A 20138-nucleotide genomic window follows, 5' to 3' on the forward strand; every position below is an offset into this window, starting at 1 on the left:
TTTAAGATAATTCCCAGTTTTGCAAGATGTCCTGTAGATTTACCAGTTGTCTTTCTCTTATTAGCAGCTGATTCTGCCATGTTTGTACAAAATATTTTTTGTTCCACAATGTCCAAATTCAGCACAGGTAATCATGGAAACAATCAAATGCACATCCGAAATATCAAATAACTGTACAAAACATTGTAATTAATGGCCAAAGAAGGTACTGTTTAATTAAACACATTTTTTTCACTTAATGAAGGCAAAAACAATGCTATCAGCCATTTTCTGTGACATCAACTAAAAGTAGATGTATTTAAAACCAATGGTCAACATAGTGCGGCTCATGCTTTACTAGTGCTTCTCTCTGGGTTTCTTGCAGCCTGGATTAAATGCGTTGGCGGCCCTGATCCACCCCACGGGCCATTTATTTGCAACCTATACTTGAGCATGGTTGACAAGCTCAATCTTTCCCTGTAAATAGTGGTGCAATAGGGAACTTCCAACATCTGAGCATTTCAATTACATTTTGTCATTTTCAAATGAAATAGATGCTTTTTTGGTCAGTTGTGCACAATAAAAATTGGGAATTCATAAACCAAACGCATTTCCGATGAAGAGGAGGAAAAGACCTTTGGTGAGAGGAAATTCAATTTTTGAGAATAGAAGAAAAATACCTTTTACTTTTAGCAAGAATCAATATTTTTTTTTAAGGGAGCAGGGTAATATTCAACCATTAGATGTCACTGTATTGTGTGGGGCAACCGAAAACGAGTGCTACAAAGCACAAGGAAAGATAACACTACAGTACAAAGAATCTGTGACCAAACCACACCATTTTTTTTTCATTCCTTCACAAGAGTTTTGGGGGTCCCTTTATGAACAAGATGGCAGACAATCATGTCAGCACCTGAAAGGTGAGTTTTATGTTATGTAAACTAAATTCAATTGAGTATTTTAAAAATGCACATTTATATGACAGTGTTCGTATTTTTGCTTATTATGTGAATCACCATATATTATTTTAAATTAATTACGTTTTTACTACTAGGAGGCGCTAAATAATACACACTGCCCTTTAGGCAAGTAGTAAGTAATTACTGTAGATTATCAATTTTGAGATCCTTGACTCAGCCTGCATTTATCAATTGTAGCTTAGAAAAAGCTGACCCTTCACACACTCTAAACAGATTCTATGTTTTTTAAAGTAACTTCCTTTTACTTTGTTTCTGTCTTACAATTCATGTTTCCTTTTGATTATTTCTTGCACAGATTTTATTTTGCGATCGTTAAGAGTTCAAAATATGAGTCCAAAATCGTAGAAATGAAATCAATCATTTATTTTTGTTCAAAGAGACATCATGTTGCCTTTTCTGAGAATCGCATGTAAAAGAATAAATGGGACTCTTTCCACCATTCCCTTTATAATCAGTTGTCCCTCAGTTATCCATCTCCTTGATTCATTTTTCCTAGCTGACAAGACTTCTTATCTCCTCCACTCAATCTGAGATATAATCAGAAGGGGCTGAAGAATTGTGGGGGTTAACATAGCTGCCGTCTCTTCTAACCGCCATCCAAAGCCCACTGGCTGCAATTTGAAGAGGCATATGTGTGTGGAAGAGCTTTACTATTGGAAACACATGTTAAGTGTTGGTGTAACTGGGCAATGAGTGCATGCTCCGTCGAATCAGTCATGATCAAGTTTTTGCATCATTCAGTAACAGACAAATATCTTAGAAGAGAACCTTTACCATGACCTCTGGTTAAGCTTCCAAAGCAAGGCACCAGTCAGGTGCATTCAGGCCAGCAGATACCTGGAACTTAAAACTATCTGACTGAAGTACATCAAGAATCACAAATTCTGTTGATTACGCTCAAATATTTGTTTTCAACATAAAATAAGCAGACAGGTGTTTGAGTGAAAAATGAAACATCTGGTCAGGGTTATTTTAAGTCGGCCATGAGAGAATACTGCCGGGTTCCTTGGCTTTCATCCGCAGCGCCATGAGGCCCGATGGCTTGTATTCGTTCTCATGAGCATCCACGCCGGGGAAGCCATGGAGGGAGTACAGACTGTTGATGGTCGGATGGTGCGGCGGGTGGGTATGGTGGTGGTGATGGGTGTGGTTGGGGGAGGGGGGTATGCCCATAAAGCTCTGCAGGTTGCTGTGAGAATGTGTGTAAGCACCCATGCAGGAGGAAGGTAAAGTTTCAGTTCCAATGACACACCCAGTTGACGTGACTCCCGAAGGCCCCGGCCACAGATTGCCTTGCATCTGGGAAACACACAATTTCATGCAATAAAATTTGCCTCTGTTTCTGTTTTTTTTTGTTTTTGTTTTGTAAAGTAAAATACTAACCAACATAGTATAATAGACCTGGATGTCAGGATCTGGTGACTCCAAACTCTAAATTTCCTTTTGTTTTTTGTGTTTAGTTATTTCAGAGGCTTTTATGTTTGAGGAGGATGCTTCTTCATGAATATTGAACATATTGTATGCTTGAGAATATTGAAAAGTTTTTGTCATCCATTCCTTCTTTGCAATGAGGAGTAAAACAAAACCATGTATGATTGCCTGTTATGTTGAATGATTTTCTATATCTCATCTCTCATCTCATTAGCCGTACCGCTTATCCTCATAAGGGTCGCGGGGGGGCTGGAGCCCATCCCAGCCATCTTCGGGCAGTGGGCAGGGGACACCCTGAACTGGTTGCCAGCCAATCGCAGGGCACACGGGGACAGACGACTCATTCGCTCATTCACACCTAGGGACAATTTGGACCGGCCAATTCACCTGAAATGCATGTTTTTGGAATGTGGGAGGAAACCGGAGTGCCCGGAGGAAACCCACGCAAGCACGGGGAGAACATACAAACTCCGCACAGAAAGTCTGGAGCTGGATTTGAACCCACGACAGGTTCCCATGACATGAACTGTGCCGCACAAGCGCTAACCACTGCGCCGCCGTGCTGCCCCTTTTCTATATCCATAAAAATAAAATAAAAAATAAAAGACTCATCATAACTCTTTCACTTCCGCTGATCTCTTTAGTTATCAATGACATTGTATAAGTTGAGCCCGGACTCATGAGTTCAGATTTAAAACTGCCGTCCAAATTTGGCTATACTAACCCCCACATGATTTTACAACTACAGTGGTACCTCCTCTTACGAGCCTAATTTGTTCCAGAATGATTCCTGTAGCAGAAATTGATCGTGTAACGAGGACATTTTCCCGATATGTAATACAGCAGTCCCTTACTTACGGCCATTCGACTTATGTGAAACGGTAGATACGAACATTTTTTCCGGGATGTCGAAAAAATAACGGACATTGCTGTAAGTTAGATTTTGTATTGTGTGCATCTTTTTCCGAGTACAGGACATTACTGTAGTTAGTACTTCTTCCCGCAGCTACCGTTGTGTGGCGCTGTGAGAGCTCACCCAGTATTCATCGGAAGTTAAAAAATCCGCTTCCTCTTCCTAGTTCGTGTGTAAACATCTCTCCCTCATCTGCTGGTAATCCCACCGCTGCCACCAATGTAGCATGTTGTTTTTTCTGAGTAATGGATTACTCATCGTTCATGAAATAATACACTTACGGTCTCTTTGGAGAGCGACAACCGCCAGCACCAGTCTATTGTAAACACACTCTCTCCAAAACTAAACTCTCTCGCTCTCCTACACTCTCACACCAACTCTCGCGACATTCGTCGCCCTACTGACATCATTCATGTAATCCTCACATTCTACGCCTACACAATCTCCTCTTCAAATTTCGTGTGTAAAACATTCAATACTGTATCTCCAGCTCGCTAAGAACTTTGACATTTTTATTGTTTATTATCTCGTGCAATATGGTTGGTGTAAATTGTAAAGAAGAGGCGTGCCATTACTTTTGAAATTAAAGTGGAATAAGAAAGCTTGATGCGGTTGAGAAAATGGTCGGAACGCTTTTGTCCACGGAGGAGGACCTCTTGAAGCGCCTCTTCCAAAAGTAAGTTAAACTCAACTTTATTTATCTTTATAGAGCATATTATTTTATGAAATGTTTATTTTTTAGTACAAAACAATACAGGGTACCTATACAAGCCTCAAACATACTTGTATCAACCTTAAACATACAAAATATAGCACTGAAACAACTACTGTTCCCGTCCTTACAAAAGCATACAAGGTCTACATACTGTAGCTATAAAACACATCTTCCTGATCACTTAAAACATATTCAAATAGTAATTAAACATGAAAAAAACACAGATATAAGATGATTTTAAAAATGAGTTTGATATGAGTGCCGTAACGAATGTGTGAGCATACTTCAGAGTAAGGTAAGCAGTCACGAGTGGTGAGTGGTATCGAACGGTCTTTAATGGTAGGCTCTGGAACTGCTCATGAACTGGATTTCCCTTCGTACAGCATGTTGATGTTACCCGTAACCATTAAACCAGCATTTGCTTGACTTGTCTGCTAGTATGTGTCCGCATTTTCTCTGGGTGATCTTTAAATTATTGTAAAACTCAGTTGCAGAAAATTTTAGTCTTACCTGGTAGGTGTCATGCCGGGGAAGGAGGGAAATATCGTAGGTAGTTGTAAAGTGGTTGCGGACTTCTTGGATTTTACCGTAGCGTTCCCGCTTTCTCCACTTGGCTCTACGGTTTTGAAACCAAACCTAAAGTATATTTACAATCATTATTATGTATGCCACCAAACGTTCTGTCACATGATATACATAAACCCCTCAATTTGCTGAAGTGGTTCCAATTTGACCATTGAATCTTCCACTACTGGCCCAAACAGTTTCCCTTCAGTGCAGTGGTGTGTGTGAGAGAGAAGGAAGTATGGTGTCGTGCATAGCTCCACCCACCCCTACCGCTCACGGAATCAAATTGTTCAGTGTGCTTGGCTAGCTTTCAAGGGTAATTACAGTTTGTTGTGTGGGTTTTTATCAAAAAGTATCTTACCGGTAAACATACATTATTTGATGAGCTTCCATTTAAGGAAACTTTAGCGATGTACAGCCAAAAAGGGGTCTGTTTTTTCCAACACCTTGACTGTAAACTAGCTAAAACTGCCATTTATATATTGGACGGAGATATTTCCATTGATTACAATAGCCTCGACCATGCATGCACCAAGCCCAATACAGATCATGACCGATAACGGATAATGGATAATGAATAACGAAGATAGATCAATAACCCTTAAAAACCCCAAAACCCCAATACAGATCATAATTGTATTAGAATTAAGGCGAGGTCTTCTTTGTGACACACTGCCTGTCAACTGTTTGTAAAAATATGGCATTTATATATTGAACAGAACAATCAATTAGAATGGCTTTGGCTATGCATGCACCAAGTCTGACTAAATAGAATTGAAACACTTTTTAGAAATTTTCACAAATTGTGTGTTTTAATCTAGCAATTTGTACTCATAAAAAGAGCCATACAGAGACCCCTAGCTACTTTGCGTTTCAGTTATTGCTGATTCACTTCTTCGCGGATTTTAAATTGAATTGAATGGTCTTTATTGTCATTGATATCTATGTGTCGTGCATTGTGTTTCTAATAGACATTTGGGTAGGTGTGACAGTTAGTGCATGACTGTGATATGCTGTCAGTCAAACAGCTGCGTTGGGCATGCGTAGTTAATGTCTCAACAAACTGTGAAGGATGGCGGCAGCTAGCTTTTAGCGGCTCGTTACATTGTAAAGAATTTCCTCAATTCAAATATACTCTAAGAAAAGTCAGAAGAACGCAGAGAAATGCTTATGACTAGTGTGCTCTATTAAATGTTATCACGTCCGGCAAAGGACTGAGGCGGTGTCGGAAGGCTAAGCAATAGCCTGGCTGCGGTTTGGCCTATTGCTCGACTGGCTAACACCCGATGCTTGCGTGCAACTAGCCAGCCTCTTGGTGCCGCATCCGCACATGATGGTGTGGCAAAGGTCCAAGCAAGCGTTGTAATTTCCGCGTGGGGGCAGGGGTTCATAAAGCCTGGACCACACACGGGGGGGACGTGCATGTCGAAGTAAGTAAATGAGAGAGTGAATTGTCTGTCTCTGTGTGCCCTGCGACTGGCTGGCAAGCAGTTCAGGGTGTCCTCTGCCCACTGCCCGAAGATAGGTGGGATGGGCTCCAGCACCCCCGTGACCCTACTGAGGATAAGCGGTGCAGATAATGGATAATGGATTAACGTTCTTGGTGTCTCATAAATCTTGTGATACAACAAATCGATAATCCAATTAGTTGCCAGCGTTTTTAATCATCGATTTTCATCGATTTTGTCAATTGTTGTTAAAGCACTAAACTAATCCCAGGTAAAGTAGTTTTGTCCACAGAAACTGAAATACATGCACACCGGTACATTGCACACACCTGTACTCTGGCCTCTGTGAGCTCGGTCCTGAGAGCCAGCTGCTCGCGAGCATAGACGTCCGGGTAGTGCGTCTTCTGGAAGACCTTCTCCAGTTCTTCCAGCTGGAACGTGTTGAAGGTGGTGCGATTGCGCCGCTTCTTGTTCTTGCCCGACAGATCAATGGAGTCGGCGAAAGAGTCGCTGGCGGCGAAACCCTCGGCAGACTCCTTCAACTTGCTGAAGCATTCTGGGCCTATGCTTGGGTAGCACAGGCTTTTGAGGGTGCCTTTCTCATGCACTACATTGTGAAGATAAGAGTCATTAATACAAAATAACAAGTACAAGTCTGTGGAGTTTGTTGTTCTGTGTTTGAATTACCAACGACACAGCTTACAGTTCAACTATTATTACCCCCCTTCGTTTTATTATACAGTTCAAATGTTTTTCAGTGGTGTGTTTCACAATCAGCTTTTTTTTAATCTGCAGTTTATTCTTATATTTTGTAGTTTATTTATTAATGCACCAAAAATTGATATTTTTAGTAGACATTTTGTTTCTTTTTGCAGGGATTCTAGTGTAAAGTTGCTTAGTATAAAACAGTTAAAATGACTTCAAATAATGATATTATTATCAGGGATACAACTAATGAGTATTTAAGCCAATGAATTGGTAATTTATTATTTTATTCATTCATTTATTCTTAATCAATGAATGGGATTTTTTAAAAATACATTTCTAAATTTATCTTTGATTCAAGTATTGAGGTTTTGGACGCATAGAAAAACAGTGCTCATGGGCAGCATGGCGGCGCAGTGGGTAGCGCGTGTGCGGCAAAGTTCTGAAGTCATGAGATCCAACCTTCCTATGTGGATTTTGCATGTTCTCCCCGTGCTTGTGTGGGTTTCCTTCGGGCACTCCGGTCTCCTCCCACATTCCAAAAACATGCATGTCAGGTTAATTGGCCGGTCCATATTGTCCCTAGGTGTGAATGAGCGAGTGAGTTTTCTGTCTCTGTGTGCCCTGTGACTGGCTGGCAACCAGTTCAGGGTTTTCCCTGCCCACTGACCGAAGACAGCTGGGATGGGCTCCAGCACCCCCGCGACCCTACTGAGGATAAGCGGTGCAGATAATGAATGAATGAATGAAAAAGATTCGTTCCCTACCGCATTATACAAAGATCGTGTAACATTTAGATTTATGATACAAAACAAAAACAAAGAAAGCGCAATCAATCAAATTTTATGTGAAGCAACATTTCTTTCCGCCAAAAATGTAAACCCACTTTTAAAAATGTTGTCAATTCATGTTTATTTGTGACGCCCTAAATCACAAGGAGTCTCAAGGGCTGCACAGACCACAGACTATAACAGACTACGGATTATCATGACAGCATTCCCTGATCTAAAACCGTCATGAGGGCAAGGAAAAACTCAAAAACCTCAGCATGAGGAAAATGAAGAAACCTTAAAAGGGAGGAGGACTGCAAACGATTAAAAGTAAAAATGAAATATAAAATAATTAAAGTTTAATGTCAAATAAAAAGGACGACAAGTTTGCGATGGATGTAGCATTAACAAACAATACACAGACATTGACAACATGAAATATAGGTTATTCATAAGATACAGAAATGAGGGGGGGCCAACAAATTTGTTTTTTGTTGTTAAATCTTCAATTATGATAAACAAACCGAAATGTGCAAATGATATATGCTATGTTTAAGAATCTCCCCCTTGTCAAGTCAAATCAAGTCATGTTTATTTGTATCGCCCTTAATCACAAAGAGTCGTGTTGCGATTAACATGTCATCATTATTATTTTTATTTTTTTACCTTATTTATTTTATTAATTAATTTTCACATCATTTTCTCTGTACATCTGTGGCATTTTTTGTTAAATTTGTAGTGTTTGGCTGTTTCATGCCCATTTTGTTTGGAATGATACAATGTTTGACACAAAATATTTCAAAAATTGTAAGATACTTTCATAAAAACTGTCTAAACGCACTCTCTGCCAGACCAAATTGGTACTTCAAATCTACAATGAGATCCAGTGATTTTTTGCAGTAATTAGACGTTCTTACGGGCTATCACAACACGACAAATCAATGAGGTAATTCTTTGCCCGCATGTTTAATAATCGTTTTGATCAATTTGTTGTTGCAGCATTGATTATAATTTAGTAGAATAATAGTTTTAAAAAATGAGTTCATTTATTTTGTGCAGAATATTAAATTATCATTAGTGATACACTGGACAAAGGAACCCTGCACAGCAAGTCCTTTTCATGTTTTTTTTCTCTTCTTTATTTTTCTTCTTTCTTTTATTTTCCCCCTAGCTTTTTAATTCTTTTTTTTCTCCTGCGTTTTCGTTTTTCTTATTTGATTCTTTTTTTGTTTTTCGTTATTTTTTTCTTGCTTGCTTACTTCTTTTTTTCTTTTGTTTATTATTTTGTATATATATATATATATATATATATATATATATATATATATATATATATATATATATATATATATATATATATATATATATATATATATATATATATATATATATATATAGTAACGTAAGACTGGGGGACAAACTGAAAATAATGAAAGGCCTGTGTCAAATGGCAATATATGGCCAATATAGCCTTAAAATAAAATATTCTGTTTATCACTTTATAACTTTCTCAACTCATCACCTTTTCTAGCTCACTTCCTGTGCTTTGCTCAGTTAACGTAACATTAACATTTTTCCCAAATACATCAAATTTGTCAAATGTAAATTGAATAAATAAGGGGCTTTTGATACGAATCAAAAGACAAATGAATATTGTATTTATAAGACATTGCGCTCTCAAGAAACAATCGTATCTAAATGTAGAGTGAGAGGTGTTAAAAGGGGCAGTATTTCTTTGTTTTCATTTTTAGTTGATTTAAAAACGCCTTTGTATATTTTGGTGACCTTATCACTGGTAACAGCAATGTTGGGAAACACCAGCATCTCACTCTTACATCTGAGTAAATGCTATGAAATTAAAGCTAAATGTTTGTAAACGCTACTTCTTTTTAAAATAATACAGGGCAGAACAAAATTGTATGTTTTTTTTAAAAAAAAAGATTGTTTTTAGCCAATGTACCATCATCATTTTTGCACTACAGTCACTTTCAACTGTGTTTTATCTTATTTTTAACTTATTACCTTAACTCATATTGAGTTAATCTTGTATTTTTGTCTTTTGATATTCGAAATATTCTCTATGTATACATGTATATAGTTTCTTAGTTTTGTTACGCTAGCAACTGTGTGGACAGCAAAGTAAGAATTTCATTGTGCAGGGATTGTGGTTCTTTATTGTGCATATGACAATTAAACGCTTTGAATCTTGAATCTTGAATGATTACCTAAAATAATCCATATAGAAAGGGGCACAAAAAGAAGAGAAACATTTAAAAATTGAGCGTCGAGAACAGGGGCAATTTTGAGTTCAGAGCTGAGAACCCAGAGTGTCTGGCTGTTCTTTTTAATATTTAGTTTTTAATTCCACTTAAAGTTGTTTAAGATCTTTCAACACTGTTTAGAAGTCATGGTGTTGATTGGTAAAATAGTTGTTTAACACATGGGAAATTCAAAGTTGTTAAATTAAACTATACTGTAATGTGAGACCATTCGAAAGTTTTGAGCATGAACAGGACAAGACATTCGTTCTACAAATTCCACTGTGCTGCGTGGATAAACTTAGGGGAAACGGGAAATATCACGATTTTTAAATAGAAAGTTATTTTCTGTTCTTTTTACACCACAAAACCTCAGGTTTAAAATTGTAAAATAACTGACCTGTTTTGGTTAGTGGTATAGGGATGAAATGCATTAGGCGAATTAATTTTCACTATTTGAGAGGGGTTATTATATTTTTCATACTTCTTTGACTTTTGATTTGGATCTTTTAACAAGATTCTATAATACATTAAATCCCCAACATAGTGTACCCCCAAAGTGCCTATATAAATACTATTGCGTCACATATAAAACTTCCCTCTCTCATCACCTTGCAATCATAAAAGGCTCAACAAACTGAAAAAGAAACCTACGCATGAATGCGTAAAAAGAGTCTAGACCATGGGCGTAACAAGCACGTGTTTGAATGTGCTCAAGCACCCCTCAATTCAATCCAAACACCCCTAAAAGTCATAGCATTTTTCAAACTCTCTTTATCCCAATAAAGGAAAAGACACGCTTAATATGATGAAATCGCTAGTTTAAAAATGTAGAAAAAGTAAACAAAACGAAAATGTCAACAACGTGCCATCAGATATATTCCACTGCCTTGAAATGGTTCCGTCCATTTGATTCCTAGCCCTGCTCTTGCCCTCTTCCCCGCGCCTTTTGCGCTCGGCTCTTGTCACTTGCGGCATTGCGGCGGAGTCTGTGGAGCCCCCTGCGTAAGAGTTTGTCAGAAGTGGCCCTGCTGATACTCAGTTTGTGTTCAATTGGGACGAGGACAATAAAATTTCAAGCAAACGTTATCCCTTCAGGTTTGATTTACTTTGAAAAATGTTGTGTGCTCTGTTTGCTCGATGGCTTGGCTTGCTTAATCATGTTTGGTTGTAATAAGTTGTGATATTGATCTTTGAAATCTGAATACATATTGCATAAGATATTAGGATTTTTTTTTACGAGTTGTCTTGATCATCGTAATTCTTTTGATTCACCTTTTATTAATTGTTATGTTCCATTTCCTACTTATGTGGGGTACTCGTAATATAAGTCGTTGAACTTTACACATTTGCTTCAAAATTTCCAAGTTGTTTTGGATATTTTTCCTCGTCTTAGCAATGCGTTAATATTTTTGGGGGCGTCTGATGTTAAATTTCATAGCTGTCACAACAATAATAATTAAACAAGAACAATACAAATACAGGGTGTTTTAAAATGTCATTTGAAATGTAAATGTCACAGAGAACAAGAATAAGACAAATGAAATTAAAAAATGTTAATGTTGAAGATCATGAGAATTTTTCCTTTAAATCTGAGAAATTCAAAAGCATGTATACACTGTGATTATATATGCGCACCATATACGTCAAATCTGTTTTCAGCTCCTGCCGAACACGATGAAGCATATTTTGGGTATCGGTCTCGAGCAGATTATTATTCGTTTTTCTTTTGGTATTCAAATGAACTGCTTGTAAGTTAGTGCAGGAAAGTACAGATATTTATTATATTAATTAATAATATTAAAAATACATCACTTTGTTTTAAACACCTTGTATAATACATACCTGTCAATTTAGTACGTTTCCCCCGTATTTGATTCCTTTTTTAAATATTTCAAACTGTACGCCGTATACCATATTTTTTGTAGGGGAAACAATTTAGTTTTTTGTTCGAGCAATCCCGTTTTGGCTCTCATCCCGATGGTTTTAGCCACTTGTAGAAGATAACGTAGGTTGATAATATTGTGGTGGTACTCTACAAAAAGTTATCCTTCGTCAAGCATTTATTTGGTGGGTAAACTAGACTGTTTAAACGAATTATCTTAGTTTTATTATACATAGTCTGTCTTGCTTTGGGTAAACAAATGCCGCGGATTTTTGTGTTTCAATGGGGAAGATTGCAATAATAATAAAGGGAGCAATTGACAGGTATGCAAATATACAGGGTTGGGTAGGGTTACTTTACCTCGATTACTTTCAATTACTTTTGGATTACTCCAATACCAAATATGCTAATAAAAGACAAAAGAAACTAATAAATATGAATAAAATTATGACTCAAAACACGTGGTAAGCTTTCTCTCCTGGCTATGATCTCTTTGATCTCCGGCAAAACTAACATAAAATGCGACAGAAACAAAATGAAAATAAATCCAAACAGCTTGCCTACATCATTTTTGCCGTTCCATGTATTCCGTTACTCTCCAAGCTTGCACAAAATTTAGTAATTTTATTCATATTTAGTTTCTTTTGTCTTTTATTAGCATATTTGGTATTGGAGTGATCCAAAAGTAATTGAAAGTAATCAAGTTAAAGTAACCCTACCCAACCCTGCAAATATAATAGATCATATTACTATTAAAAACTTACTTTCGTTGCGGAAGAGGTCCTTGGTGCTTCTGACGACGGCCTTATGCTCCTGGTTTAAACTTTCCATACACTTTCTGTGTTTCTCCGGCGGAGAAGTGCGATCATCTGAGGCAAATCCCCCGAAATTGCGATGCAGATTTGTGCTCGCGTCGTATGCGTCCCCTGTGCTGCACGGGACAGAACCGAGGCGGTTGGAAGCACCGGATTTACGCAACCCGTCGCAGGACAAAAAGGATGCAGGACACGAGGACTCGCTCACGGTGGACGCCGAAGAAATTGGTGGCGTGCGCCTGAAAGACAAACACGACTGTGTATCCATCTTGCATCCGACTGCTCGCTCGCGGGGAGGATGCAGATGAGTTCGTCTTTTTTTCCCTCTCAAAAACTGAGCGAGTGAAGTGGGTGGGTGGGATTTTTACTGATCACACACACCAAAAGTCATGAAAATATGTGTCTATTTGCGCGCGTATGTGATTTAAATCACCTAGGACGTGTCACTCCAATTTAGGATTTAATACCCACTACAGACGATGTCGTGGTGTCCAAAACAAGAAAAGCATGTTTCTTTTTTTTCTGAATACTCACAAAACAATACACAATCTACAGTATTGATGAGAACATGTTGGCAAGCATTCACGTTAGAGTTTGTAGTTTAGATCTTTTCAAAGCATTTACAAACTTTTACAAGCACTTTTATATTTTTTCACAATCTTCCACCTAAATAATTATTAACATTTCAGGACTTCTCAGGAACCATTTTTTCTCATTCATAAACTCCCTTTTATAGTTGATTTAGCATGCACTCTATTTTTACGCGTCCATTTCCAGAATATATATATAAAAACAGCAACAGTTTAGAACGGGAAGGCTCAAACTTTTAGCAAAACAAAAAGAATTGGAGCGGTTTATTCACACACAAAGAAAATAAAGCAAAGGGGTAGATTTTTGTCTTTATTTTTCATAAAACAAAAAAGTTGTTTCATTCAAACAACATAGTTAAAAAAAACGCTTCACGTCAATTAAAAAAACCCAGTTTCAAGCAGAGAAAAAGTATTTGAATGCAAAAAAATATATAAACATATTTGAGACGCCAAAAAATTGTATTCGAACACTTATTTTTTTGCTTGAAAATGTTTTCTTTGATTGAAGTAATATTTTTTTGTGTTTGTATCATGTTTTGGGTAGGACATTTATGTCTTTAATATTCATCCATCCATTTTTTACACTGCTTATCCTGAGTAGGGTTGCGGGAGTACAGGGGCCCATCCCAGCTATCTTCGGGCAGCGGGCAGGGGACACCCTGAACTGGTTGCCAGCCAATTGCAGGGCACAAGTAGTTTGCAATAATCTGTCGTCTGTGCAGCCCATTGAGACTCCTTGTGAGAAAGGGCTGTACAAATAAACATGACTTTATTAATTTCTAAATCAAATGAAAACATATTTCCTCATTTATCGTCTCCGCCCACATTTGTTGACCACCAGAAACGTGCAGATCTAAATGTTCAAAATTCCAACTTTTTTGCCTTTTATACTCTCATTTTGAGGTTTTTGTACAACTGTTTATAAAATGGCCCATTATTTAAAGGAAATAGATCAAATGACCCTTTTTGGGTATTATTTTGGAAAATACAGCACTTATATTTAAGATTGCTGCAAACAAATTATTTTTAAGTGAGGGGAGGAGTTTGATATAAAATTCCACTTTTAGTTATAAGTAGTTTTGAACTAATGAAACACCCCCTTCATTCGTTGTGATTAAAAAGAAAAAAAAAACATGTTTTTGTGATTTTCAACCTTGTTTAAGCCAAGACTCTTTTTTTCAAACAAAAAAATTTCGAGCCACAATTAAATTTTTATCTTTAAATTATATACAGTATTTGCCTATTTGTGACAGTATATATGTTTTTCCTCATCATTTGTGGTCATCGTGGCCTAGGTTATTTATAATTTTACTAAATTCTTGACCTGTTTTTCAAGTGTGATCATATTTTTGTCTCGTTCAAAAAAACACATAACATTAATATTTAAAATAAGCAAAAAATGTCTGTCAGTGGAACATATATTTTTTTACTTGTGTGCATCAGGACACTGGTTGAAAAACACTCCTTTAAGTTTAGGTACCTATGACCCTAACGAATCAGCCCACTTTTTGAGGGGGCTCTTTAAATGCATAACTAATGATAAAGAATTAGCTCTTCTGTTTGAGCCTTTACTGGATTGGTTTGTTTTTGACCCAAAACGGCAAACCAATATTTGTATTTTTATAAATCATTGCTTCATTTGGTGCTAGAGCCACTTTAGTCCAGCAGTAATATTATTATGTTTTCTAATTAGATTCTCATGCCACTGATCAGCAAGTTTTGAGCCTCAATGTCATAAATACACAGATGACTAAGGACAAGGAGGGTTGCATGCTTTTTTAACTTTAGAGATAGCTTTCTTGAAAATCACACAAAGTGAACTATGTCGTAGAGCAGTGATTTAAAACAAATGGTAGGACTTTCAAACATGAAGACCTGACATTGATTTATCTCTTCATTGTCAGTTTAAATTATTCTAGGCAGCAAAAATAACCTTTATAAATCACTTTAGTAATTATTGAACATTTTAGAAATTAATTTTATAAATGTATAATGCAAAATATATTGTATTCCCCTGTAATTGGGAAAAATGTTCAGTATGACTCCCACACAAAAAGCCAAACGATTTCCTGACATATTATCTGCTATCTGGACAGCGTTTGTCCAAACACAGCGCTTTTACCGAACTAAAACTGCACAATTTCTCTCTGAGACGTTTGGACACGCTGCCGGATACGTGAGGCCTCACGCTGCCACTCAGCTGACGGACAAGAGTGTAAACAGGAGGTCCATTTGGTCTGAGAAGCCTGCTAAGCCCTATTTGATTCAATTTCGGAAAGGCTGAAGTGAAACCAAACGATTCCGAGTTAATGAACACTGGATTCAAATAAAAACCTTAACTTAGCACTTTGATTAAAAACAAAACAAAACACAGAGGTAGACTACTGAATAAACAACTTAAAAAATAGTCTTAAAGGTAACTCTGCCAGGCAAAAGTAATTTATAATCGAACCAATTCCCTGTTTGCTCACGGAATTACAATGACATTTTTCTGCATTTCGGTATTTACGTCATGTCCCATATAACAATTTTACACCAATTCCCTACCAGTATAGTTAAATCACAAAACACAAAAATATACAGAGTTGACATGTGATGTGAAAAATCACTGTTCTCTTTGGAAAAATGTCCTACAGACAAAGCACGTTACATAAAAAAGAGCCAACAAGTTAACATGTAACATTTTCAACAAATTGTTCTACTTGCCTTATCCATCTCAGTTATCTAATAATAAACCAGTACTTCCAATGCCCTAGTGTGAGCTCTTTTCTTATGCACTTTTACACAAATTGAGAAACCAGCCTTGGAAATATATCTTTATAACATATTATTACTTATTCATGTGAGATTTTGGTCCCCATTTAGCACGCATTGTGTAAATAAACACAGTTTGACGTTGTTCTTGTGCACCAGGCCCATTACTAAAAACACATGGGGAAATATTTTGCCTAAATGGACTGTTTTGGGGATTTGTGCCAAGGAATGCTAGAGGGCTTGAGAAACAAAACAAAATGTAATATGGCAAACTTGCCTTAATATACCTGCTTCTCTTTTAGTAACCATGCAGTTATGAGCAATGCATATGCAGAATACAATGCATGTTGTACTGCATGCAAAGTGAAAAGCATTACAGTAAAAACATAAAGATGAATAAAACACATAGCTTTATGTTTCATCAAACTCAATCAAGGTCCTATGTGTATTTAACGGCACGTCCTAAATGTGACCCCCACAGGAAATATCTCTTTAGCCTGTTGACCTTCCTAAGGTGGATGACCCCCCAGTTCTGGGCACAACCATCGTGGCAAAAGTTGACCACACAGGCCAAATATTTCTGACTACATCCTTTACAAGGCAACTAATTAATTTCAGTTTAGTTGAAAATGGATGAAACATCACATAATGAGTTGGATTCTAGTCGATTAGAGGGATACATAGGTTAGGATTATTGTTTTAGTAATGGTTACGTTTATTTTTTATGCTAAAAACCTGTCAGTAAGTCAAAACCATTATCACAGCAATTATTTAAACCAGTTTGTGGATATTCTCTTCAATATTCTTCAAAATGTTACTATTTGTTATAAAATGTACACTGCACTTTTTAAATACTGAAGGATTTAAGTCAAGTCAATAATAATAATAATAATTTACTTGTATTGTCATTCTGTGTAACAATGTACACAGAACGAAATGTCAATTGCACCTGACCCGTTGTAGCGAGCCGATGCAGCTGCAGCCAACAGAGGGCGCCGCCGACCACTTTTTAAGTCTTAGGAATGACTCGGCCGGGGCGCGAACCACCGACCTCCCAGTCTCAAAGCGGGCGCCTTACCATCTAGGCTACTGAGCTGGTAGTCAAGTCATTTTTATTTGTATAGCCCTTAATCACAATAAGTCTCTAAGGGCTTCACAGATTAGTACACTATGTTACACAGACTATTTTTCAGCCGACAAGAAGAGTAGGTTATTCATATGCAATGGAGTAGAAGTGAGTTTTAAGTTTAGATTTAAACATTTCCACTGAGGTTGCAGATCGGATCTCAGGGGGAAGAGCATTCCACAGCACCGGTGCCCGAATGGAGAACGCTCGAACCAGCAGAACACTTCTTTGCTCTCGGGATTACCAGAAGACCGGCACTCTCAGATCGTAGGCTTCGGACCGGGACATAGGGGCAGATCAGATCTGAAAGATAAGAGGGAGCAAGTCCATGTATGATTTTGTACAATACTAAGAGAACCTTGAAGTCACATCTTTGGCTAACTGGGAGCCAGTGCAAGTTAGCCAAAATCGGTGTTATGTGATCGTACTTTTTTGTCCTAGTTAAAAGCCTCGCTGCGGCATTTTGTACTAGCTGAAGAGACTTGATTCTGGACTTCGGGAGACCGGAGAGTAGTGCATTACAGTAATCGAGACGGGAGGTAACAAATTACAACAAAACTAGCTTCCAGGCTTTCGGTGTGTAGTTTGCATGTTCTCCCTGTACTTGTGTGGGTTCCACATTCAAAAAACATGCATGTCATGTTCATTGGCCGATCCAAATCGTCCTTAAGTGTGAATGAGCAAGTGAATTGTCTGTCCCTGTGTGCCCTGCGACTGCCTGGCAACCAGTTCAGGGTGTCCCCTGTCCACTGCCCAAGGACAGCTGGGATGGGCTCCAGCACCCCCGTGACCCTACTGAGGATAAGCGGTACAGATAATGGATAGAAATAAATTATATATATAAGGGACATTATATTTTTTGTAATTGATTCATTAAAAAAACAATATAGATTTGATTGAAAAGCAAAAAATAGAAAAACCATCATATAAATGTGCATTTATATAGCACATTTATATGCTATATATGCTAGTAATATAGAAAATTTAGAAGATTTCCAAGCCGGGAAAGCAAGATTTATGATTTTAGCATGCATGGTTCAAAAGTTATTGTCATTATGAAATGATGCATTATTTGGACCTTTTAGAGTCTAGATTGATTTATTTTACATAACATGAGGCTCACTTCAAAGGAACTGACATGATTGTCCAGCCGTTTGCTGCTATGTGTGCAAACAAAAACGAAAAACCTTGTGAAAGGCTACGTAAAAAAACATGTGGTTTGGTCACTTTGTATTCTTCCTTGTGCTTAGTAGCACTCATTTTAGGTTGCACTGCACAATGCAGCGACTTTCGGCGGTCAAATATTTCAGGGTACCTTTAAGATGTCGATTTGGATTTTTTTTCCAGCCCTTTATATTTATATATTTTTTCAATGAAATTATTACTGTGCACTAAAAGACAGTAAACACTTCCAAGGCGCTATCCCCGCTTCCATCATATTTCTTTGTTCATGACCACAACCAAGAATGAGAAAAACCTGCCAGATAAATGCAGCTGTTAGCTTTGGAGAACAATATCGTTATACTTGGTACAAGTTGACCCGTCTTTGTCTGGCCAACGGGGCCCGGGGCCTTTCCTTTCACGTATACAGGGGGGTGATTGAACCTGAGGTTTGCATTAGAATAGGAGAAGGATGCCTAATTGAATTACCCGCCATGAATGCACAGTGATGATCCTATACGCAGAGCCAAAGGATCCTCTCAAGAGGCCTTCCTCACATCTTCTGAGCCTCATCCAGACACAGCACAAGCAGAAGAGGAGATGATTGGCAGCTGCTGACCTCAGGGTTAACTGGTTGAAGGGATGCATTCTGGGATTCAAGCCCGTTTTCTGAGGAAAGCAACAAGGGCAAATGCCCTCTGATTCACCTCGTATGCATAGAATCCAGTGGCAGGCCGTACATTTCACACCTAGGTCTTTAGTAGTGCTACGTCTGAATAAATCCAACCCTCAATAGCTATCTTATGGCTATCAAACATTTACCGGGGCGGTACAGCGGCTGGTTAGAGATTTAGGGTTTGAGCCCACCTACATTAGCCTCCCCGTGTCGAGTTTGCATGTTCTCCCCGTGCCTGCTTGGGTTTCTTCCGGGGACTCAGGTTTCTTTCCACAGTCCAAAAACACGCAGGTTAATTGGCCGGTCAAATTGTGAATAAGCGAGTGAGTTGTCTGTCTCTGCGTGCCCTGCAATTGGCTGGCAACCAGTTCAGGATGTACCCTGTCAACTGTCTGAAGATAGCTGGGATGGGCCCCGGCACCCCCGCGACCCTACAGAGAATGAGCGGTGCAAATAATGAATGGATGGATCAAACATTTTACTGCGGCTACAGTTGCAACACGTAAAGAAAGCATCAATAACAACTTCATAAATCTGCACTATTATTTAGTAATACAGTCACATTTTACTCACTAAAAATCCCTTTTATTTATGAACAAAATCTATCCTTTTTTTCTTTGCTCAAGAAGATTTCTATTATTCTGTCATATAGATCATCCGTGAGTTTCAATTCCATTAAAAAGTTCTTTTCTATTGCGGTCAAAACTGATGCTGAAAGTCGAGCCTCTCCTGTCGTATTTATGGCATACACTTGCATTCGATTTAGGGCTGAAAAATTCCCTTCAACGGAAGCAGTAGACGGGGGCATTATGTTTCTTCACTTTTCCGTTGTGATTCTTCTGTTACCGACCCCTGGCCAATCATAGTTTGTGAAACAGCTGACATTTCATTACACCTTCGAGTAAGCCCTGCTCTGCCAACTCGAAATCTGACTGGTTAAACCAACAGCGTTGGTTTATGGTGTTATGCCTCAGAGCCTGCAGAACAGATTTTAAAGGCCTTCGGGTAGATTTCTGACCCTGGCAATAAGTAACAGCTGAAATATGATTTGTTAAATGCCTAAATATGAAAGCACACAACTGGAAGTAGATCAACTAGAGGAACAGCAATAAAAGGTAGCTGACAGACAATTCAAAATATTTATTAAGTATTTATGGACAAAATATAATTAACATCACATGATATTTTTAGGCCAGCAAAAAATGCCTTTAAGGCCCTGGAAGCCCACAACTAATAGAATCTCCCGCAAAGTCAAATTAGCTTACAATTGGATCAAAATGACATGTTACGTATTTATTTGAGGTATGATATTAAGAAATATATCACATTTTGACGGAGACCTCTGGCAGGCTCTACCATGTTTAA

The 20138-nt window shown here is 37.9% G+C and overlaps 1 protein-coding gene across 1 annotated transcript; it reads right to left on the minus strand.

The window, feature by feature from the left end:
* Positions 1–1376: 1376 nt before the first annotated feature.
* On the minus strand, positions 1377–12734 carry alx3 (ALX homeobox 3). Its single transcript, XM_088329897.1, has 4 exons — positions 12416–12734; positions 6363–6640; positions 4529–4654; positions 1377–2258 (listed from the first exon to the last, which is right to left on the minus strand). The coding sequence occupies exons 1-4, from the start codon at positions 12732–12734 to the stop codon at positions 1932–1934; spliced, it is 1050 nt and encodes a 349-aa protein (XP_088186023.1). The 3' UTR covers positions 1377–1931.
* Between the last annotated feature and the right edge of the window lie 7404 nt (positions 12735–20138).

This window comes from Urocampus carinirostris, chromosome 3, assembly GCF_059441175.1.
Source record: "Urocampus carinirostris isolate Australia breed hairy pipefish chromosome 3, RoL_Ucar_1.0, whole genome shotgun sequence".
Taxonomy (NCBI): domain Eukaryota; kingdom Metazoa; phylum Chordata; class Actinopteri; order Syngnathiformes; family Syngnathidae; genus Urocampus; species Urocampus carinirostris.

What these genes read in the sequence shown, in the direction of transcription:
- alx3 (XM_088329897.1), bottom strand. Translation starts at nt 12,734, where the DNA reads ATGGATACACAGTCGTGTTTGTCTTTCAGGCGCACGCCACCAATTTCT. An exon ending in GGACCTCTTCCGCAACGAAA is followed by an intron (nt 6,641 to 12,415) that starts GTAAGTTTTTAA and finishes TTCACAATGTAG; the next exon opens with TGCATGAGAAAGGCACCCTC. An exon ending in CCCGGCATGACACCTACCAG is followed by an intron (nt 2,259 to 4,528) that starts GTAAGACTAAAA and finishes TGTGTTTCCCAG; the next exon opens with ATGCAAGGCAATCTGTGGCC.